The 20,475-nt window shown below is 47.0% G+C and overlaps 7 protein-coding genes across 15 annotated transcripts; 4 read left to right on the top strand and 3 right to left on the bottom strand.

The window, feature by feature from the left end:
* Nucleotides 1-105: 105 nt before the first annotated feature.
* Nucleotides 106-8,367, bottom strand: LOC6506908. Of its 5 annotated transcripts, none has more exons than XM_014909475.3 (7): nt 8,298-8,367; nt 3,325-3,478; nt 1,377-3,254; nt 1,112-1,318; nt 850-1,039; nt 565-792; nt 106-493 (listed from the first exon to the last, which is right to left on the bottom strand). In XM_014909475.3, the coding sequence occupies exons 1-7, from the start codon at nt 8,350-8,352 to the stop codon at nt 449-451; spliced, it is 2,757 nt and encodes a 918-aa protein (XP_014764961.1). In that variant the 5' UTR covers nt 8,353-8,367; the 3' UTR covers nt 106-448. The 5 variants fall into 5 exon arrangements, with proteins under 5 accessions (XP_014764961.1, XP_014764963.1, XP_032309498.1 ...); XM_014909477.3 differs by lacking the exon at nt 8,298-8,367 and adding an exon at nt 3,725-4,027; XM_001956981.4 differs by lacking the exon at nt 8,298-8,367 and adding an exon at nt 3,725-3,866 and having other exon boundaries at nt 283-493; nt 3,325-3,643.
* On the top strand, nt 4,472-7,973 carry LOC6493088 (1-acyl-sn-glycerol-3-phosphate acyltransferase gamma). 4 transcript variants are annotated; one of them, XM_014908719.3, is made up of 6 exons: nt 4,816-4,949; nt 5,007-5,105; nt 5,833-6,019; nt 6,083-6,618; nt 7,137-7,494; nt 7,554-7,973. In XM_014908719.3, the coding sequence occupies exons 3-6, from the start codon at nt 5,839-5,841 to the stop codon at nt 7,637-7,639; spliced, it is 1,161 nt and encodes a 386-aa protein (XP_014764205.1). In that variant the 5' UTR covers nt 4,816-4,949; nt 5,007-5,105; nt 5,833-5,838; the 3' UTR covers nt 7,640-7,973. The 4 variants fall into 4 exon arrangements, with proteins under 4 accessions (XP_014764206.1, XP_014764207.1, XP_014764205.1 ...); XM_014908720.3 differs by lacking the exons at nt 4,816-4,949; nt 5,007-5,105 and adding an exon at nt 4,472-4,599; XM_014908721.3 differs by lacking the exons at nt 4,816-4,949; nt 5,007-5,105 and adding an exon at nt 4,627-4,687.
* Nucleotides 8,368-8,416: 49 nt separating the features above from the next.
* LOC6493089 (1-acyl-sn-glycerol-3-phosphate acyltransferase delta) lies at nt 8,417-10,563 on the top strand. 2 transcript variants are annotated; one of them, XM_014908723.3, is made up of 5 exons: nt 8,417-8,691; nt 9,097-9,268; nt 9,335-9,870; nt 9,935-10,292; nt 10,362-10,563. In XM_014908723.3, the coding sequence occupies exons 2-5, from the start codon at nt 9,103-9,105 to the stop codon at nt 10,439-10,441; spliced, it is 1,140 nt and encodes a 379-aa protein (XP_014764209.1). In that variant the 5' UTR covers nt 8,417-8,691; nt 9,097-9,102; the 3' UTR covers nt 10,442-10,563. The 2 variants fall into 2 exon arrangements, with proteins under 2 accessions (XP_014764209.1, XP_044571046.1); XM_044715111.1 differs by lacking the exon at nt 8,417-8,691 and adding an exon at nt 8,932-9,038.
* A 447-nt stretch (nt 10,564-11,010) lies between these two features.
* On the top strand, nt 11,011-16,700 carry LOC6493090 (muscle M-line assembly protein unc-89). The gene is made up of 4 exons (XM_001956984.4): nt 11,011-11,396; nt 11,929-12,692; nt 12,758-14,177; nt 14,234-16,700. Exons 1-4 carry the CDS (start codon nt 11,315-11,317, stop codon nt 16,279-16,281), a joined length of 4,314 nt encoding a protein of 1,437 aa, XP_001957020.2. The 5' UTR covers nt 11,011-11,314; the 3' UTR covers nt 16,282-16,700.
* A 235-nt stretch (nt 16,701-16,935) lies between these two features.
* Nucleotides 16,936-17,901, top strand: LOC6493091. The gene has a single exon (XM_001956985.4). The coding sequence runs from the start codon at nt 16,962-16,964 to the stop codon at nt 17,742-17,744; it is 783 nt and encodes a 260-aa protein (XP_001957021.1). The 5' UTR covers nt 16,936-16,961; the 3' UTR covers nt 17,745-17,901.
* Nucleotides 17,740-20,193, bottom strand: LOC6502796. Its single transcript, XM_001956986.4, has 3 exons — nt 20,100-20,193; nt 18,336-18,497; nt 17,740-18,282 (listed from the first exon to the last, which is right to left on the bottom strand). Exons 2-3 carry the CDS (start codon nt 18,495-18,497, stop codon nt 18,109-18,111), a joined length of 336 nt encoding a protein of 111 aa, XP_001957022.1. The 5' UTR covers nt 20,100-20,193; the 3' UTR covers nt 17,740-18,108.
* LOC6502795 (tRNA (guanine(37)-N1)-methyltransferase) lies at nt 18,525-20,093 on the bottom strand. Its single transcript, XM_001956987.3, has one exon. It carries the CDS (start codon nt 19,961-19,963, stop codon nt 18,581-18,583), a length of 1,383 nt encoding a protein of 460 aa, XP_001957023.2. The 5' UTR covers nt 19,964-20,093; the 3' UTR covers nt 18,525-18,580.
* Nucleotides 20,194-20,475: the final 282 nt, after the last annotated feature.

Here is a 20,475-nt window from a genome sequence, read left to right as displayed (position 1 = left end):
TTTCTTTAGTATTTTTTATTTAAAAATAAATATAATTTATTTATTGCATTGATTTAACCCATACCACAAACTACATTTACGACTTAAGTTAAATAAAACCTACAGTTCATTTTAAAATATTAAATTTATTCAATTGAACACCAAAGAGAAAAAAATAATGGATTTTATAGCTAACTGAATTTGTTCTGAGTTTCGTTAAATGGAAATTAACTCAAACATGAGTATAATATAAGAAATTCAGCATTCTGCGAAATGTAACTAAAAAATTCCTTATCTTTGACATTCCTTATGTTCTTGAAGTATTTGATTTATTTCTGGGATGAGTACGAACTACACTTCATCTTCATGAACGACTCTATGAATTTGATTAATGAAGTCCGGCATATGCGATAAAATACGATACGCTTAGTGTATAGTTATAGTTTAAAGATATAGTAATGCTGATATCCTAGACCCTCTTACACTTGTTCCAGTGTGAGTCCCAAGCGCGCAGCTTTATGGGTAATTAAAAAGAATCATTTCATTAGTTTAATAAGAGAATCGCATTAAAAATAAAGTCCTCACCTGACAATCACGGCTGCAATACCATTGCTTCTGGCAGCAGGAGCACGTATAGCCCACCTTGGGGATACCGCAGTGGTTGCAGGACTTATCATTCTTGCCATTCATGGTGGCAGAATCATCAACTACACGTCGCGCATTCTTCAAGGCCGTGTCAGTCTGGGACTTGGACACGTTAGCCTGGCTTAAGTCCCCCTCATAACGATTGGAGGAAGATGAGTCGAGCTGCTGCTGATAGCGAAGTCATTTAATTTCTTATTTTTTAACTGTCCTGTTTAAATTTCTTACCTGTCCTTTGGCAGGTTGGCGATTAACCATGGGACTGCTGTTGAAAAGAGGTTTGGGTGTTGATGCATTATTAAAATTATGGGCATCCAAAGAACTATGGCTCTGTGCTAAGGCCTTCGCTTTTGATTGAAGCTTATTGTAGAGAAAGGAAGATTGGGACAGATTTGTCGTGGAGTTCATTGTCAGCTCACTATGGAGTTTGATTGAAATAAATTGATTATCAATAAAAGTTGACAAGAATTATCTATGAGGCACTTCCTACCTTTCAAGCTTGGCTCGCTTGCTAGCCGGAGGCTTTTCTCTGGCTTGCTCCAGCGAATTCTCCGGTGGGTCTTCTTCCATATCCCGAATGTCTCGACTCGGCGCCTGACTGGCACCTGGCAATGAATTTGTGTTCGACTGAATCGAATTTTGTTCTTCAGATTGGTAAATAGAGAGTGGCGGAGCTTGTTGCTTTATCCCTAGGGCTCTGCAAGTATCGAAAAGTTTAAAAAATGTGAATTTGACCTCTTTCAGGCCTAACTTACCCTTTTAGCAGTTTGATATTAAGGTGGCTCTTCTCCATACTGGATAGGCAGCGCTCAATGGCGGATGGTCCATTTTTAGATGGAATCGGCGCATTTTCTTCATCCATAAGCATCGAATGGATCTCTTGAAGCTCCAAAGTGCCGCATGACTGTGTCAAAAGAGGAGGCAGCATATCCTTGATCACCGACACTATTTCCTTTCGCTGCAGCCGTCCACGCAGCTCTTCTTTGACGCATCGTAAATGCAACAGCCGATTGTATTCGTCTTCTTTTTGAGCTAAGAGCTTGTCCAGTGTTTTAAGATCAGCATCGAGCCGCCGACGCTCATCGAGAAAGGAACAAAAGTCTGGGCGTACCGCCTTCACCCTTTCCTGCATGATCGAGTCCATTTCGGTGTAGAGATCCTTTATCTGCTGGTGGAAGTTGGCGTCGCTGTTGTTGAGATCAACGCTGGTCCTTTGGCGAGGACGCGATGGTTGAGGGTCCTGCGTTTGGGTTGATACCGTCTCCGAGCGGCGTGGTGGCTGAGGTGCCACAAAGTTGGGTGGATTGGCAGCCGGGACAGGGTGCTGCTTTGGAGCCAGTTGCGGAGTAGCTGGGGGTTGCGTCAATTGTGGCGATGAAGGAATATGTTGTGTATGAACTATGTAATGTGATGGTAGAGCTACATGGTGAACTGTAGTAGCGACCTGCTGTACAGGAGTATTGGCCTGGTGGACTGAAGCTGGTGGCATGCCTTTCTGGGAATGGCCTTTTTTCTGCGCCTTCGAAGCGTGAGAAGGTGCTAGCTTCGGGGAATGAGTCTTGGGATAAGAATAGGCTAGATGCTGAGCATGAGATAAATTCATAGGAGGTCCTCCCTGGTGTATTGTGATCTTTGGCATTTTTACCGGAGGATACGAAATTTCCATGGGCACGGCCGGCGGAGTGGGTGTATTTAAGCTGTAGGATGGAGCGGCCATGTTAACTGCCTGGTCGTTGCCAGCAGGCAATGTCAATGAATAGGGCGTGCTGAGCTTAAAACCAGGATGGCTCTGCTGCGTAGAAGCCAGATCTGAATTAACTGCCGGAGGCACAGACTCTTTTTTCGGCATCTGTGGTTTCCCTGGATGTGTCTTCATAACCACATCCTCTTCCGGCACGTTCAAAAACTGAATTGGGGCATCATCATCTTCCAAAACCTCGGTGGAATCTGGCTTAGATCGCTTATCGATTACTTTTGCTGGGGGAGTCACTGATCGACGTCGCTTTATGGTGCCATCCACAGCCATCAAAAGGTCTTCCTCCAGTTGTTTCTGTTTCGACTCTCGAATCGGACTCTTATTGACAATTTCCCTCTCCAACGCCATAGGGGCAGAAAGATTAACCAGCTCATAATCGTTTTCACCACCGAACGTTGGCTTGGCTTTCGGGTGGGAGTCCTTCAGCATGAGGAACTCGGCTAACTCGGCGGCACCGTTCTCGTTATGCTCTGGAGGGGCCTTGGGTTTTTCTCGAGGCTCAAAATGAGTCGGTGGCGAAATGGCTCTAGTCTTAGTTTCTTTTACAGGAGTCACCACATCCTGTCTAGGTGGATCGAGTTTTTCGGGCGACTCTTCGTTCTCGGTGTCATCGAGGCATATGAGCTCAGGCGACTGGCTGCCGCTGTGGGGGCTATGACTGCGGCTACGGCTTAAAGTCTGGCTCCGGCTGAAGCTACGACTGCGACTGCGGCTGCGACTGGGAGTACGGCTGTAGCTGCGAGTCATACTTCTGCTTCTGCACTCTTGCCTATTTTTCTTCCGAATCCTTTCGAATATCTTGTCCAAATTACTTATTGGCATCACAATCTTTAGACCCTCCGCATACGTATTGTAGTGCTTGGTCTTGTTCCGCAACCTGCAGGAGAGTCAATTGCCATACAAAGTGTTTCAAACGAATAATAAAAAAAATTAATAAATTAAATTACCATTTAATGCTGCGACGTTTGAAGTAGAGATACGGACGCTCGTAGAGGTTGTGCTGCTGGAGCAGTCGAATGCGACGAAGTGTCTCGGCCCTGCTGACAGGCGGACGATTAATTGCAAAGATTTTCTTCTTCTGGCCTACTCCGTTTCCTGAAACTTCAGACGGTTTGACATTAGGCCGGCTGCTGGGAGATGGACTTTTTTGTTTGATGACAGCCACATTCATCAAATCGTCGTCGTCCTCGTGACTGTATTCGTCGCTGCTCAACTCTTCCGATGTTATTTTCAAGTCCATGTCACTTTACCGGTAGGATCTGGGATCTAATTGGATCGGTTGCAATGTCATATAGTGTTCCCCCGGGTCAGGTATCTATATGCATTTGGATTTAACCCCCAACTCACGCGCTCCTTTCTCCTGCTCACGTCTGCAAAAAATTGGCTCGCTCGAAAAAAGCGTCTGCGTCTGGACTGCCGGCTGACTTTCTTGCCGCTTTTGTTTTTGCACTACCCTGACTGCAGGACCCGCCGAAATGGGCATCCAATTTCGAATGGTAAACTAGTCGCGGTTCTTGCACCTCGACAAGAGCCTATTTTCTGCAAATCGCCTTCAAATTGTCCAACAAAAAGAATTTGGCGTTTTGCAAATTTTTACATAGGGTTGTTGATTATCAAAATATCAATATATCGATATTTCTTCGTGCAATTTGATATATTTATATCGTGTTATCGGAAATACAAAAAATATTCTTTTGTAATTTTTGTTTGCAGTAGTCTCAGCAATTTTCATTCTTATTATTTCCAAGAGTGCGAATTTTTAGATTTCCGCGATTTTCTTCAATCGGTTAAGATTTGTACGCTCAGGGCTACCATAGCCACCCGACACGCAGTTTCAAAAGAAAGGTTAATCCGAGGGCTGCCATATTCCCGCCAAACTTTCGGCAGCTCCCTAAATTTGGTATTTTCCTATTGTCATAATTTGGAAAATACAAAAGGCTCACGATTGTATCTGAATAAAAAAACAGCCATAACATTCTTCATGAAAAAAAAATAATTCAAAGTTCTGAAAAGTTAAATAACTTTACATTCTTTAAGTTAATATATCTTAAAACATATTTAAATTTGGTATAACACTTCGTGACTATCGCGATAGCCTCAAATTAATCGATGGCAAAGCACCACCATCGATATTATCGAAAGTGCCATCGATATTTTTCCAGCTCTAGTACTTCGACACAAATAAAAAACAAAACAATTCGCACAAAAACATTGCCAAAAAGGTAAACGGCGGGATCGTGGATTGAAGTGGCACATACGCATTCGAGTAGATAATAGTATAAGTAATAAATAAAAGTCCCCAAGAAAAGTGTGAGAAATAAGAACAAAGCCATCCACAGAGTTCCATACCATTAAGTGGGAATAACCGATAAGAGCAGCTGCGGATTGATAAAGACGGATCGCCCAACCGTGGACTTTGTTTTTGATAGTAGTGGGTGTAGAAGGGGTGGTCGTGGATCGCGAATCAAAGGAGTGATAATCGTAAACCACAATCTCAACCACGTCACACAGACCCCCCCTCCCCGGCTCTGCCACCGCCTCTCCTCGGTCACACGTGCGTCAACGTGTGTGTGTGAGCGCAAAGAACTCTTTTGTAGTCTGAGTTAACTAATTAAATTCGTTTCCCAAGGTGTTCGGCCAATCACAAGAGATTGCAAAAATAGAAGGCATTTAAATGTTTTATTTCCCACTGTAGTTTCTTTTATTGAAGTCATTGAATAACTCAAAGGTTACGTGATTTTCCATTTATTTAGAAATATTATTTCTACTAATAGAACTATTATAATGTTGAAAAGATTGATTTTTAGAATCTTCTGAGATTTGTATCTTTTTCTAAGATTGTTCTACCAGATACAAATGGCATGATTCTGAAACTAAAATTTGCGCAAACTAACGCAGATATAGAAGCGCTCCTCATGTAAAATTCAAACCTTGCACCTTTTAGTGGGGTTCACTCCCAACAGTGTTTACACGTTCGAGCACTCTCTGCCTGCGGTATCCGCCATATGCCCCATAATAACCACCTGCCCGGTTCCTCCGTCCGTCCGTCCGTCCGGACTTTGTGCCCCCCGACTATATACATATGGTGTTTCCAGGGGAGTCATCGATTCGATAGCCAGAGGCCAAGGCTGATTAGATTCCTCCGCCAACGGTGGCTATATGGCCGCAATAAGTTGCGAACATCTTGGCTGCTGTTTAGTTCCCCAGTCCGTTGTCAGCCGGTGTGGGTTTCAGGTGGTTCTCCTCTATTCCCGCATTTTTAGTTGGCCGCGTTTTAGTTTTTTATTTTTTCACATTTCACGGAAAGTCATAGCCGAGTGAGTGCGGAGTCGTAGCTTTATAGACAAAGCGTTTCAGATGGGACCATAAACCGCAACTTTTACGATCGGGGCTGTCGAGGGGAAACCTATAATTAAAGTTGAAATTACGTAAAGTGTGCATTTTTATGATTGCAGATCAAAATGGTGTCGCTGGAAAAGCTGAAACAATTGAGACTGATACACCTGTGCATCGCGCTCACCTTCTTCACCAGTGGGCTGTGCCTGAACCTGATTCAGCTTCTGATGCACATCACCATCAAGCCCATTAACAAGAGACTCTTCCGGAAGCTGATGTACTATGCCTGCTACTCGCTGTATTCCCGTGAGTGTGAAAAACATAAATTCCTGAAAATCATTAGTACTATTAGTCCCTAATCCTCTCCAGAACTTGTATTTGTGGCCGATTGGTATGCCGGCAGTAAGATGACCGTCTATATGGACAAAGAGGACTTTGAGAAGCGGGCGGGCAAGGAGCATGTCCTGCTCATCATGAACCACAAGTACGAGATCGACTGGCTCAACGGTTGGATGATCTGCGACAAGCTGGGTGTCCTCGGCAACTGCAAGGCCTACGCCAAGAAGCCCATTCGCTATGTGCCCATCATCGGATGGGGCTGGTGGCTGGCCGAGTTCGTCTTCCTCAACCGCAACTTCGAGAAGGACAGGACCATTATCACCGAACAGCTCAAAGTGGTCTTCTCCTATCCCGATCCCACCTGGCTGTTGCTCAACGCCGAGGGCACCCGCTTCACTCCGGCCAAGCACGAGGCGTCCGTCAAGTTCGCCCAAGAGCGTGGCATGCCGGTGCTGAAACACCATTTGATCCCGCGCACGAAAGGATTCACTGCCAGTCTGGCGCCAATTCGCGGTCTCTGCCCCGTGATCTACGACATTAATCTGGCCTACAGGCCCACAGACAAGGTAATCATTGTTATGCTATAGCTACAGTGGAGATTCTTTAGCTACGAACCACGCAATTAATGATTTCTTGGATAGACTCCAATAAAACTTTGACTTACATAAGCTCAAGGTCAGAATTATCTTCGTCCATGCAGAATTGTGCATTTTTATAAAATTATAAAAAGCGATAAGCTTCGACACATTAGTCAGTATAGTCGATTCCGTCTGACTGTTGGCAGCAATCTAATCATAAAATGCTTCAGCTATCTGGCTAATTATCTCGATTCCAAAAATAATTGTAGCAAATTTGACAAAATCTGTTTATGAGCCCACTAAATAATCCCCTTATATTGGGGCTATAATATTGATAGAAACATGTTGATAAACGTTCGGGGTACTTTTTTTAAGTACTCGCTAAAGCAGAGGTTCTTGATGATCTTGATTAGTTGTAGCGTGTTTGTGTCATTAAGACAATATCAATCATAGTCATCATTATTTTCAATTAAAGTTTCAAATTATTAACTTTTTAATTTTTATAGAACACCGCCACCATGCTGAGTCTGTTGCACGGTAAGAGCGTGGAACCTCACCTGCTGATGAGGCGTATTCCTCTGGAAAATGTACCCGAGGACGAGAAGGAGGCGGCTACATGGCTGCAGAACCTGTTCGTCGAAAAGGACAAAATCATCGATAGCTTCCTAGAGACAGGTAGCTTCTTCAAGACATCCGGCGTGAAGGAGGTTCCTGCTTACGTGAACAAGCCCCGGCTGAGTTCGCTGCTCAACTTCGCCGGCTGGGCGATATTTTCGCTTTTCTGCATTTTCTACTACTTGGTTACTTCCCTGCTGGCGGCCAACTGGACCGCTTTCATTAGCGCCCTCTCCGTTCTGGGGCTTTGTGAGTTCAATTAGCCATTTAATCAAGATCTTAATCTAATAGAAATTACTCCATTTCAGTCTACTGGCTAATGGGACAGGCCATCAACAAGACCCAGATCAGCAAGGCTTCGAATTACGGAGCGGCAAAAGCAAGCACAAAATAACTTTCAGTTTTGCATTTAGTTTGATTGTTGACGAACTCAATTATCTACACGTGACTTTGTAAAAGGCAGTCCTCTCACAAATCTCTCTGCTACATGGATCAATTCGCGATTCCTCCTCTCCTGGAAAGGACGATGTAATAGTGTTTGAACAGAATAAATAATACTTGAATGTTTTGTCTAAGTTTATGGTTTTACGGGGCAATTCCCGTAAATCCGAGCCATAAGTTTGCGTACGTATGTAGTTCGTAGTTGTACTGTACACCTAAGTGGAAATTTAATTGTTTAATCAAGTGTATTTTGGCGAGCATTGCAATAATTAAATAACCGATAGTAATTTTGTGGTGTTTTTACTTTCGTTGAGCAAGCAGTGCACTGATAAGAGAACAGCTGACGATCGCAAGCAGTGCAGAGGTATTTTGGTTTTTAGTATTTTCTCTATCAGAAAATACTAAAATATTTGTACTTTGGCGCGATTTAAATGAGTTTTAAAAAAAGTAATTCAAAAACAAACTATATAAAAATTATAATAGCGATTAACTTTAAATTTATGTGTATTTATCACTTCGATATTGTGTTCGATAATTGCTTTATTGCGCAACTATTATAAACGCAAGTATAAACTTTGAGCCTCGATATATTACTGTTTAGTTATACTTACCATTTTCTCTTATCTTTCCTTTCCTTGGCTCTTGGCATATTTTGCTTATCACCATGTCGAACACTTTTGGTCATTTAGAATATTGATAATATTATCAGTTGTAACAATCAAAGGCGGCGCTCGTTCCTCGTGTAGACTGCCCCGTGCCCTTGACTAGCCCCCCACACAAGTACACTCAGCATAAATTCGTCCATTGCGAGATAAGCCATTCGGCTGGTTCCCACTAGCTGATAATAGCTGATTAATAGAATCGGTTTATAGGTTTTCGGGGTGTAAAAGATCCTTATCGCCGGGGCCCAACTTGCCAACGAAATTTTATTTCATTCAGTTGTATTCGGTCGTTTGGTAGCACAAGTTCTGACTTCTGGTCTCCAATTTTTTAAGATCCCCATAGGTGAGTTAGTCTCTGTGTGTGTGCTCTACAGGAGACTACCTAAAAGGTGGACAATAAAAAAAATTGTGAAATGATCTTAAATCTAAAAAGAAAAAAATGTCTAGCAATTAAAGGTGGATAAGTACCTGTTTCCATGAACTTTTAATCTTTAATATTAAAAGCACCTTGTGATATATGTATTTACTGTCCACCTGTGTGTGTTTTTACTGTGCTTATAATTCAAGTAACTCGGTTCGCCCGTGACACACTCGGTGCAAAGTTTGATTAGGGCCATAATTATTTCGATATCGCTTGCTAGACATATTTATTAACTGCATATTTCCGTGGGCGAAAACTGAATTCCTCGAGTAACATTACGTAAATTCCGGTAAAGCGGCTGTTTAATTTTAATTCATTTATTTTTAGCTTAGGATGGCCAACTACAAGGGTCTGGGGCGACTGCTGATCGCCGTGACCTTTTTCACGTGCGGCTTCTTCGTCAACATCGCCCAGCTTCTCCTCATCGTTCTGGTGCGGCCCTTCGACAAGCGACTCTCCAGGAGTATCATGTACTACCTTACCTACTCCTTTTACTCCAGTAAGTTTATCTCAAAATGTTTTAAATTCAAATGGCAGACTCTAAAGTCTTGATGCCCATTTCCAGTTTTGGTTTGTGTCGCCGAATGGTATGCCGGAAGCAAGCTGCATGTGTTTATCGATCCGGAGGATGAGAAGCACTTCCTGGGCAAGGAGCACGCCCTGCTCCTGATGAACCACACCTATGAGATCGACTGGCTGACCGCCTGGATGATCTCCGACAAGCTGCACAGCCTGGGCAACGCCAAGGCCTATGCCAAGAAGATGCTGCGCTACGTTCCGATCCTGGGATGGGTCTGGTGGATGGCCGAGTTCATCTTCCTGGACCGCAACTTCGACAAGGACAAGATCGTGATCAAGAACCAGCTGACCGAGGTCTTCTCCTACCCGGATCCCGTGTGGCTACTGCTGAATGCCGAGGGCACCCGCTTCACTCCGGCCAAGCACGAGCTGTCCGTTAAGTTTGCCCAGGAACGTGGCCTGCCCGTCCTGAAGCATCATCTCATTCCGCGCACCAAGGGATTCATCACCAGTCTGCCCACCATGCGCGGCATTTGTCCGGGCATCCACGACATCAACCTGGCCTTCAAGCGTACTGCTGAGGTGGGCCCTCCCAAATCCCGGATAATATCCCTGGTAGCTAATCAGTTTCTTTGTGATTTTATAGACCAAGCCCACCATGCTGTCCCAGTTGAACGGAGAGGCTGTGGAGCCGTACATGTACATCCGCCGCATACCCTTGAGCGTGGTCCCCGAAGGTGAAAAGGAGGCCGCCCAATGGATGCAGGACTTTTACGTGGAGAAGGACAAGCTCATTGACAGCTTCCATGAGACCGGTGACTTCTTCAAGACCTCCGGGGTCAAGGCTGTGCCGGAGAAGATCTACAAGCCGCGTCTGAGCTCTCTTCTCAATTTTATTGGCTGGGCCAGCTTTTCCACGCTCCTGATTTTGTATTACATGGTAACTTCCCTGATTGCCGGAAACTGGATCGGCTTTTTCACCGTCTTTTCCATCTTGGCTGGATGTAAGTTCCTTGATTTCAATATTTTTTAGTAAATAATTTTACTTAATGCCTTTTATTTTCCCTTTTCAGTCTACGGCCTCATGGAGCACGCCGTGAATGCCTCCAAAATCAGCAAGGCCTCCGCCTATGGAACTGCTGCCAAGAAATAGAATCCTATTCCAGAGTATTGTATACTCGGCGACATTTTTTCATGATTTAATTCAAAATGGACTGTAAACCTTATGAAATAAAATAGAACCAAACTGAATAAAGATTTTTAATGAACTGAAAAGGTATATTTTGGTTTTACTCTTGTAGGTGATATTGAAAATACTTTCCGGGATTCATAGACTGTTAGCTTAATTTTAAATTATCGGGGAGTAGTAGTTGGTTACTTTTTCATCATTAGTAGCTTTTCTTTATGTTAATTTTATAATAAATATAATCTAATTTATTTCTTATGTAAAAATATTACGTCAATCAAGGGTGCTTGGGAGGAAATGATTTTAATCAGATTTATTAAATTACAAATTTAATGAGAATTGCTTGATTACAAAATTGTACTTGATTCTGGGCTAGTCAAATTCTAATAAATAATATAGAATTTAAGCTTCTACTGAAAGTTACTAGAAGGATTCAAGCAGTCAGATCGTTATAGTGACGCTATCTATCGATAAACATCTGAATTATCGACTGCACTCGATATTTGGCTTTCAAAAACTTGAATTTTGAAAAAAAAAGTTTAGAAAGCTTTCGAAAAGAGAAGCGTTTGAAACGCTTGTGGATCGGACCGGAGAATAGGATGTACGAACGGATTATTTAACGCCGCAAAAATGGCTACGCTTGCAAACAAAAACCAATCACAACGAAACTTACATTTAAATTAATAAATCCTCCTAGTTTACGGTTCAAAAACGGTGCCTCCATTGGCGATAAAAATTCGACGGGTCCGCGAGTGTCCCAAGTTAATTTCGACTGTCTATATATAGATCCTCTGTATAGGCAAGCACAATTGCAAATAGGTTAAATTCTAACGCCTCGAAATGGGGAATCAGCCGGGCAAGCTCCACACACATCAGAACCAGAGCGGGCGGCCCAAGAAGAATGTAACCTGGAAGTCTGCAGGCAAGTAGAAGTGTTTCGGAAAGGATCCTATCATCCGGGGGGGGCCTGAAAGAGATACAAATATTTCTCTATTGGATCAGAGGCAGGCCGCAGGCGGACGACGGAGCCCACATAGCATAGATGTCGGCTGGTGGGAGCGCTAGAAATGCATCTATTTATAGATCCAATCGCACACTCAGTGGTTGCCGTGTTGTGTTCTGTGTTCAGTGTTCTTCTGGTTGTCCGTCCGTCCGTCCGTCCGTCCGTCCGTCCGTCCGTCCGTCCGGCTATGTGCCCCCAAAAACTTGCTACGTCAAAGTAATGTTGTTTGGATATTGAGGGAATCATTATGCTGGGAAGTCACCAAAGCAAAGTAAGGTGCATTCAATTCGATTTTATAATCTTTGTTACGAAAAATAAATCAATTTTTTGAAAAAGTATTTCCCATGAATTATTCAAAAACAGTTTTTTGAAAAGATTTTTCCTTTTTTTCCATATTTCTACCATTATTTTAAATCCAAATATATCTGGAAAACTTGTAATAACATTTCAGAACGACCCTCTCCGCCGGGAAGACCCATCCTTACACCGCTGGCACTGCCGGAGCAGCAGCCAGACGTGGTGAACCTTCGCTGGGATCGCCCACTGCACGATGGTGGCTCCCCCATCACCGGATACACCGTGGAGCACCGGCGCATGGGCTCACCGCATTGGGTGCGGGCCACGCCTACTCCAGTGGCAAGGTGCGATGTATGCATCAGTGGATTGGAGCCTGGATGGCGCTACCAGTTCCGGTGCTTTGCGGAAAACATCGTCGGGCGGTCCGATGCCAGCGAGTTGTCCGATCCTTTGACAGTAACGCTGCAGCGGAACGCCATCACTGTGCCCCGCTTTATCGATGAGCTGGTGGACACGGATGCCGTGGAGGATGAGCGTATCGAGTTCCGGGTGCGAATCCTGGGCGAACCTCCGCCGGAGATCAACTGGTTCAAGGACGGCTACGAGATCTTCAGTAGTCGGCGCACCAAGATCGTCAACGACAATGATATCAGTGTCCTGGTCATCCACCAGGTGGCCTTGACGGATGAGGGCGAAATCAAGTGCACCGCCACCAACCGGGCAGGTCATGTCGTGACCAAGGCCCGGCTCATGGTGCAGGCTCCACCAAAGATTCGCCTTCCACGCACCTACGAGGACGGTCTGATTGTGGAGGCGGAGGAGGTACTGCGACTTAAAGTAGGCGTGGCTGGACAACCACCGCCGGCCATTACGTGGCTGCACGAGGGCGAGGTGATCGCCCCAGGTGGACGCTTCGAGGTGGAGTACACTATTCTGTAGTTCATCCTATAATCCTGATCTAATTTTTAATATTTCTCCGTTAGGTCACCAACACGGAGAAGAACTCGCTGCTCAAGATCGACAATGTCCAGCGGGAGGACCGCGGAGAGTACATGGTGAAGGCCTGGAACCGGCTGGGCGAAGACACTACCTCGTTTCTGGTCACTGTCACGGCCAGGCCCAATCCGCCGGGTGCTCCCAAGCTTAACATGTCCTTCGGCAAGTCGGCTACATTATCCTGGACGGCACCACTGGACGATGGTGGCTGCAAGATCGGCAACTACATTGTGGAGTACTTCAGAGTGGGCTGGAATGTGTGGCTGAAGGCGGCCACCACTCGGGCCCTGACGACAACGCTCCACGATCTGATCGAGGGATCCGAGTACAAGTTCCGGGTGAAGGCAGAGAATCCTTACGGATTAAGTGAACCCTCCGGGGAGTCGGAATTGCTCTTCATACCCGATCCCAAGCGGGGCATCACAAAGCCCAAATCGGCCACCCGGATTGCTGGCGACGAGAAGGACAAGAACAAGGGCAGCGCTTCATCTGTGCAGGTTCCTCCACGCCGGAAGACCCTCTCGCCACCACGTCCGCATGCCGATGCAGCGACAGGAATGTCCCCCAAGCAGTCGCCCAGTGCAAAGAGGAAGCCAAAGCCGCAGCTCATCGACAACGAGCAGCTGCACCACGAGATGTCCTACGGCACTTCGGATCAGGCTCTGAGGATGGATGTGCGGAAGAGTCCTTCTCAGAGCAGCGCCGACTTGGCCGCCAAGCCGACGACCGCTGGCTCCAATCCTAAGCTCAACCTCACCCTGGTCACCACTACTCTGGCCCCTGTGGGGAAAACGGCGGAGATACCGCCTCCAAAGCCGCCAAAGTCACCTACCCTGTCGCCTCTCAAACTTTTCAACCCGAAGCCTGCATTGGCTGCCAAGGAAAAAAGTCCGTTGCAGCCTCAGCCGCTGCCAACGCCTCCCAAGGAAAAGCTGGAGAAATCCTCGCCCAACCGGAAGAGAAGTCTGAGTCCACCCAACAAGAGGCAAGCGTTTCCGCTTCGCAAAAGTCCCACGCCACCGGAGCCCATCAAATCCACACCAGCCCTGCTCAGGAGTGCTGAACCCGTACAGTTGGGAGTCAATCAGAATGTGAGGCGCTTCTCCGGTCAAGCCCTGAGCCCGGCTAGAAATGTGCCCACCTTGGCCCTGGCGGTTGCTTCGGGGGTGACTGCGGTGATTGGTGAAAAGCTGCCAACCATAGAAATAAGTGCGCCTCCAACGCCCCAAGAGGAGCTACCGCCGTTACCATCCCCAGCACCTTCCACCCCATCTCCAGTTCCGGCGGCAGCTTCTCCATCTTCAAGGCGATTCTCCAGGACGGCGGACAAACACGATGAAGTGCATACTAGCAATGAGTTCATGCTCGTAGTCTTCGACAAGAACAGCAAGGTCAAGGACAAGGACAGTAAGTATTCAGGGAGGTTCCAGAATACCACGAAACTATAATGTAAACTTTTGCAGAACAAGATTCCTTTGAGCTGGACCTGGAGGACGCTATTCAGCCGCCGCCCATCTCGATTTCTGCACCGGACCTGGCCTTCCTGGAGTTCACCAACTTGCACACCACCTTCCCGCTCCGTCGCTCCGTTAGCTCCACGGAGCTGCTCTACGAGCGTGCGATGGCCCGGTTCTATGAGGCCGTAGAACTGGAGCAGGCCTCCAAGTCGCGAAAGACATCGCAAGATAAGCTGGCCCACCAGCCTCCTCAAACGCCGGCCAATCTGCGAATGCGTCTGGGATCCATTTCGGAGGCTGAGCGGGTTTCCTTCGAGAGAAGGAGCGAGCTGCGTCGCCAGTCAGCGGATATGGTGTCCATTGGACGCAAGTGGGATTCCAGAGAGAATGTCAACGAATCCAATCTGGCACGCATTCACACCACAGGGCAGCTGGAAACGCGCCCCAGTCCCGAGCCTAGACAGCAGGTGGAGCAGGAGGACCTAGAGGTGGAGGAGGAACATCTTACTGAGAGCACTGCCGACGACAGTGAGGAAATGGACTACGAGGAGGATGAGGAATATCAACCACCTAAGGAGCTCCAGCAACAGTCGAGCTGTGACCTTGGCTCGGACTACACGGAGAGCACAGCGTCCTCCGAGCAGGACTCCATTGAGAAGTTTAAAATGGAGCTGCTGGCACGAACTCGTTCGCCGAGTCCGCGGGACCTGGAAACTTATCATCCACGTAGTATGGCAGCCGGAACTTTCACTCCCTACCGGGCGCCCACTCCGGAGCAGGCAGCCGTTGTCCTGACTCGTCCAGTTCCACTCCCAAACCCCGATTTCGTGCCAAAGCCCATCCTAAAACGACCCTCCAACGAGAATGTGGAACAGCTACCAAGTCCTCTGCCCACTAGTGCGGTCAAGGAACCGATTGTCGCCGTAACACCTCCAACTGCGCCTGCCAGTAATCCCAGTACCCTCAAAATGGACCTGGCGAAGGGCATCAAGTCCTTCTTCAGCCGAGACAAGCGATCGGCGACAGAGAAGAACACGGAGGCTAATGCGGAGATATCCAATCCTTTGGAGAAAACGAACGCAGCAGCAATTGCGGCGGATTTGGAAGCAAAGCGACGGGCCAAGGAGGAGGAGGATCTGCGACGACAGGAGGAAGAGCGTCTTATGCAGGAGGAGTCCCATGCCGCCGTAGACCATTACAGCGATCTGGTGCGCGAGGTGGGGGGCTCCCACAGATACCACACGCCACTCTACCTGGACAGAGATGAACTGAAGCGGGCAGCGGCAAAGGCAGCTGCGGAAACCGATGAGGAGGACCTGATGACCTCCACCAAGGAGGAGATCAAGAAGAGGCTCGGCAGCAACGACGACATGCTTCTAGCTCCGCCAGTGGTCCGCGAACGCCGCCTTTCTATCTCGGAACGAGAGCAGCTCGTCCATGTCCGAGATGCATCCAGTAATCTGGCACTTCACAAGGCCCCCGAAGCGGAGGAGCAACCCCGGCAGGACTCTCCTGTCCAGCAACCGGATGAGCAGCCGGACGAGGAGCCAGAGTATCCCACTGTGTTGATTGTTCCACCCCCCAAGTCCAAGAACAAGAGCGAGTCGGAAACTGAGAGCGTCATGAGCGAGATGGTCGAAGCTCGTCCAGATGCCAGGGGCAGGACTCGCTTGGTGAAGGTTAAAAGGGTGATTAAGAGGCGGGTGCCTTCCAGCACTCGTTCGCGCGATGCGTCACTCAGCAGAGCTCCAGTCCTGGAGGCAACACCCTCGACAGCTCTTGTACTGTCTGCCGCCGACCGGGATCTTCTCGAGAAGGCAGCCGCCCTGGCCGTGCTCCAGTCGGAGGAGCAGGCCCACGAAAAGGTTCGTTCTGCTCTAAGCTACTGCACGGATCTGGTCCTCTTCCTGGTGGCCTGCTATGTCTACTTGTTCAAAGACACCCGCCTGGTGCTGCCCATCCTGGGACTAATCATCTACCGACAGCTGGGCGAGGCCGTTAGGGGTTACATACCCGGCTGGATGCGACGCCGGATGGTCGGGGATGGCAGCTAGGAGATCCTTCAGATCCCATCCCATCCCCTGCTCACACTCACATGCGTTTATCGGTTAAGTTAGTTATTATTACATACGACTTATTTTAAGGTAAAGTTGAAGGTCCTCATCCTCATCCTCAGCCCCCAGCTCATCCACTTACTCAAATCTGTATACGTAAATCCCTGCGAATCCTATTGGGATTCCCATGTACTCAGTGCTTGCTTAAACCTTTCAATATTCGGATATTATTCATTCATTTGGCCAGGACTGCAATATACTCCCGTAATCCCCTATCTCGTAATCCCCATCCCCATCCCAAGTTTTGTTTTGCCTCGTGTATGTATGTGGAGCTATGTACCTCCTGATGTTATGAAGTGTTCGTTGGATTGTTTGGTGATTCACTTTGAAAATAAAGCTTAGCATGTTACAAATTCGTACACCTGACTACTTTCTCTGGGACAATTTTAGAATCTTGTTTACCCAAAATCAGAGACTTCCGTAGGGGATTTGGATATGCCTCTGGGAGAAGAGCTAATCTGGGAACTATAAACAGATCGAAGAACGCTTATCAGATTCCGCCGAGTGTAAACAGAGATGCTGCTGCGACAAATTCCGGGGATTCGTTATCAGAAGTAAATTATCTGGGAATGATATAAAAGGGGGATTTAAATTCGGGGATCCGTCATCTTCCTTCAGTCATGGCACTCGCTCTGGGCTGGCTGTTTCTAATCTCTTTGGCCAGCAGCTCCCTCGCCCAGTGGCCACCTCAGCTATTGGGGCCACCTAATGGGCAGTATCCGCCCGTTCCGATTGGAACACTAGCTCCGCCGCCCACTCTAACCCAGGATCTGGAGCCGATCCAATTATTGGTGCAATGGAAGCAGCTGAAGCAACTGGCGGTTCGTTACCTCATCAACGATGCTCAGTTCCAGGCCTTTGTCCGGATTATCAACAGCAACGACGCCGTCACAGCCCGCTGGCGTTTGCTCTCCCAGCCGGAGCTCATCCTCTTCCTGCAGTGGGTGGATCAGCAACTCCTCGCCTCTGGCGGCGCCTGGGAAATGGAGGAACAGGAGCTGAAAGTGCCACTGTTGAATCGCTTTCCCTATTGGTCAGGGACGGTCTATGGCTGGCAAGGATTCCTGAACGAGGCGCAGCTGTATGTCCCCATATACGCCATCCGCGCGCACATCGATGCGAAGCTTATGCAGCCGGGAATCTTTTCGCAGTTCTGGTCCAGAGTCCAGGGCCTTCGGGTCGTCTACGATCGGTGGGTGGCTTCTCCCGAGGTTTCCCGCTTACTGACCGATCTGCAGAACGCTGGCATCGACACTGTCCAGTTGGACGTCGGGATTCGACAGTTCTTTGGCTGGAATGTCGTGAATATAACTACCACGGCCGCTCCAGCAACGCTCCCTGCTCCCACGAGGATTCCGGGAGCGGTAGTACCCCCGAAAACTTCCAACACAGTGACTGTTTAGGGGACTTAGCTAATGCACAGTGATGGGGAAGATATAAAGTCTGGGTAACTTCAAAAGGACACACCTAGGCATCGTAAATATTATACAATTTCATGTGGAATTTAAAACTATAATAAAAATTGTATGTGTTTGAACTATAAAGGGGGAGAAAACTAAACGCAGTTAGTTTTTTTATGATATTTGAATAGACCATTATCTTCCTAATAGGTGAAGCTATAAAAGTTAAGGGGTGAACCCTTCCCATCACTGCTGTTATAGCTAAGGGATGTATTTGCCTGATCTTTGTTCTAGTTTTAACAATAAATGGGACTAACTACATCTACGTAAATCGCAAATCAGACTAATTTAATAGCCTGCTGGTTGCTCAAAACTTGAGCTTTCCAAGCGTGTCAGAGACCTTTTGGGCGTTTCCCGCCTTTTTCTTTTGGTTCTTGATGGGGGCCACCGCGGGCTTGGGCTTCTTCACCACCAGGTCCTTATGCAGCGTCTTGAGGCTGGCATCCACCTTTTCCTGCTTAGCCTTGACAGATTCCTTGATCTACAAGTTACATGTGTTATTATTTCAAAAAGGCCTGAAGAATAATTGCATACCTGTTTTAGCTTTCCCTGAACCTCCTTGGGCTTCTTGCCTTTGCCCTTGTTGTTGTCGGCCACCTTGAACACATTTTTGGCCTTCTTTGACTTGTTCAGTGGCGTCTTTGGCTTCCCTGCCCCTGGAGCCACCTTTTTGTTATTCGCCTTGTTGCGACCCATCTGAAAGTAGAATAAGAGAAGACATGGTTTATTGTTTTTAAAGAAAGTGACAGCTTTATTTCCGATTTCCGATTCAAACGATATCAAACACATTTCACTTTGGTGGGCACGTGCTCCTCCTCGCCGCTTCGCTTTCTAGAGGGTACAGCACCTGCCTCCTTGGGCGTGGTCAGTAACCTGTGGGACAGCCTAAAGGAAACCCTGTACATGTCCTTGTTGGGTGCCACGTTCCTAACAAAACTGATGCCCTGGAGAAGTTCATCATCCAAGGAGGTGCCCAGATTCCTCTCAACCAGCTCTTGCACTAGCTGCTTGGTGTTTTCTCCTTTGGCAAACGAGTAAACATGGACCAAGGGGTAAACCACATTACTGGGGAGGGCACTTAGCTCCTCCTCCGTGAAGATACCTCGAAATGCATCCAAGAACTCCACCGCCATGGCGGGTAGGTTCATGGTGATGTGGATGGAATAGGAGGTGGTGTCAGTTTCCAACAGCCGCTTCTGCAAATCATTCTTTAGCTCTTCGAGAATAAACTGCCGTCCTTCCTTGTTAAACATTTGGATGTGGGACAAACACTTATTCCTTTTGGCATTGTGCTGCAGCCACTGAAAGCTTACAGGATTCAGGTCGTTGGCAAGCACATGGCAGCGCTTCTTGGCCGCGGGGACACTGAAAGGTCCCACGCCAGCGAAGACATCGTACAGCACATCTCCGGCATTCAGCGCCTTAACAATCCTTTCGTGCTCTGTGGAGAGGCGTGGATTCCAATAGACCTTTGAGAAGTCAAACTCGAAAGGCACCCCGTTCTCTTTGGTCTCCACCTGGTAATCTTCCTCTCCGCAGATCAACTCCAGTTGGAAGTTGCGGTAAGTGTTGTCTATAGTGGCAGCCTTGTTGACCACCGTGCGGCAGTTGGGCAGCTTGTCCAGAAAGACCTGACCAATCAGCTGCTTGTAAGGCAGCAGGTGGTCGCGAAGATTCAGGTGAACGATGTGACCGATGCGGGAGTAGGAGGTGAGGCCTTCCTCTTCCGCCGGCAAGACGCTCTTGAGGATCTCATTGGCGCTCCAATTGTCATAGGATAGTTCTAGGTCTGATATGATAAAGTGCTCCTTGGTGACGTCCCTCTTTTGCAGATCCTCAGTGGGCAGAGAGTCCCAGTCCTTTATGGGTGTCGGATGCAGTAGGATCTCACGAGTAGATTCGAGCGCCCTCACAGGATGCAGGTGGTCCATCTTAAGCAAAAACTTTTTGAGCAAAGGCATCACACGCTGGACATGGGCTTCGGGTATACGCAATCTGGGAATGGGGACACTCTTCTGAAACCGCTCCCGTTGCAGCTCCTGCATCCCGCGCACGGAGGCAGGTGGCTGGAGGTCCGAGCAGTCCATGTTTCGAAAGTAGTGACGTAAACGGGTGGATAAAATCGTTATTTCCGAAACCCTCACTCTGGTCACCATAGGCATCCAAGCACGTGTGGTTCTAATTTTCAGTTTTTCTCCTTTCAGATGGTAGGGAAAGTGGGACTTCTAACATTTGACTATGCAACAGTTTGTGGCACTACCGTTGGCTGCATTAAATGCAAAAAAGGACCCACTGTACCTTTAAGAATTCCAAAATTCGTTAGAATTAGCTCCTTCCTTTTTAAAGCCAAACAAAATGGTGAGATTCTCCAGGTAATCGATAAACATTGTGCCTTTTCCGTTACATATTATGCGGTCACACTAATTTTTCAAAATATATTATCGCGATAATTCAAAAATATAACTACTACTTATTTATAAAATGGATATCCCTTCAATATATAATTTCGACCCATTTTTAGTCACATTTTATTTTTATTTAAAAATAAAAATTCAATTATGAATAAAAGATTAAGTGATTAATTTTTACACGGATTAGCTTTCGTAGTGTACAATATGCACTGTCGCTGAAGATTTTTACAAATTGTTACAAAAATATCGTGTATTTGTCTTTA

This window comes from Drosophila ananassae, chromosome 2R (assembly GCF_017639315.1).
Source record: "Drosophila ananassae strain 14024-0371.13 chromosome 2R, ASM1763931v2, whole genome shotgun sequence".
In the NCBI taxonomy this organism is placed as follows: Eukaryota; Metazoa; Arthropoda; class Insecta; order Diptera; family Drosophilidae; genus Drosophila; species Drosophila ananassae.
This window is presented reverse-complemented; position numbering and strand designations above follow the sequence as displayed.

What these genes read in the sequence shown, in the direction of transcription:
- LOC6506908 (XM_032453607.2), bottom strand. Translation starts at nt 3,617, where the DNA reads ATGGACTTGAAAATAACATCGGAAGAGTTGAGCAGCGACGAATACAGT. An exon ending in AAACGTCGCAGCATTAAATG is followed by an intron (nt 3,255 to 3,324) that starts GTAATTTAATTT and finishes ACTCTCCTGCAG; the next exon opens with GTTGCGGAACAAGACCAAGC. An exon ending in AAGCGAGCCAAGCTTGAAAG is followed by an intron (nt 1,040 to 1,111) that starts GTAGGAAGTGCC and finishes CAAACTCCATAG; the next exon opens with TGAGCTGACAATGAACTCCA.
- LOC6493088 (XM_014908720.3), top strand. Translation starts at nt 5,839, where the DNA reads ATGGTGTCGCTGGAAAAGCTGAAACAATTGAGACTGATACACCTGTGC. An exon ending in CCTACAGGCCCACAGACAAG is followed by an intron (nt 6,619 to 7,136) that starts GTAATCATTGTT and finishes TAATTTTTATAG; the next exon opens with AACACCGCCACCATGCTGAG. An exon ending in CCTCTCCGTTCTGGGGCTTT is followed by an intron (nt 7,495 to 7,553) that starts GTGAGTTCAATT and finishes ACTCCATTTCAG; the next exon opens with TCTACTGGCTAATGGGACAG.
- LOC6493089 (XM_014908723.3), top strand. Translation starts at nt 9,103, where the DNA reads ATGGCCAACTACAAGGGTCTGGGGCGACTGCTGATCGCCGTGACCTTT. An exon ending in TACCTACTCCTTTTACTCCA is followed by an intron (nt 9,269 to 9,334) that starts GTAAGTTTATCT and finishes GCCCATTTCCAG; the next exon opens with TTTTGGTTTGTGTCGCCGAA. An exon ending in CTTTTCCATCTTGGCTGGAT is followed by an intron (nt 10,293 to 10,361) that starts GTAAGTTCCTTG and finishes TTCCCTTTTCAG; the next exon opens with TCTACGGCCTCATGGAGCAC.
- LOC6493090 (XM_001956984.4), top strand. Translation starts at nt 11,315, where the DNA reads ATGGGGAATCAGCCGGGCAAGCTCCACACACATCAGAACCAGAGCGGG. An exon ending in CCCCAGGTGGACGCTTCGAG is followed by an intron (nt 12,693 to 12,757) that starts GTGGAGTACACT and finishes TTTCTCCGTTAG; the next exon opens with GTCACCAACACGGAGAAGAA. An exon ending in CAAGGTCAAGGACAAGGACA is followed by an intron (nt 14,178 to 14,233) that starts GTAAGTATTCAG and finishes AAACTTTTGCAG; the next exon opens with AACAAGATTCCTTTGAGCTG.
- LOC6493091 (XM_001956985.4), top strand. Translation starts at nt 16,962, where the DNA reads ATGGCACTCGCTCTGGGCTGGCTGTTTCTAATCTCTTTGGCCAGCAGC.
- LOC6502796 (XM_001956986.4), bottom strand. Translation starts at nt 18,497, where the DNA reads ATGGGTCGCAACAAGGCGAATAACAAAAAGGTGGCTCCAGGGGCAGGG. An exon ending in TTCAGGGAAAGCTAAAACAG is followed by an intron (nt 18,283 to 18,335) that starts GTATGCAATTAT and finishes TGTAACTTGTAG; the next exon opens with ATCAAGGAATCTGTCAAGGC.
- LOC6502795 (XM_001956987.3), bottom strand. Translation starts at nt 19,963, where the DNA reads ATGCCTATGGTGACCAGAGTGAGGGTTTCGGAAATAACGATTTTATCC.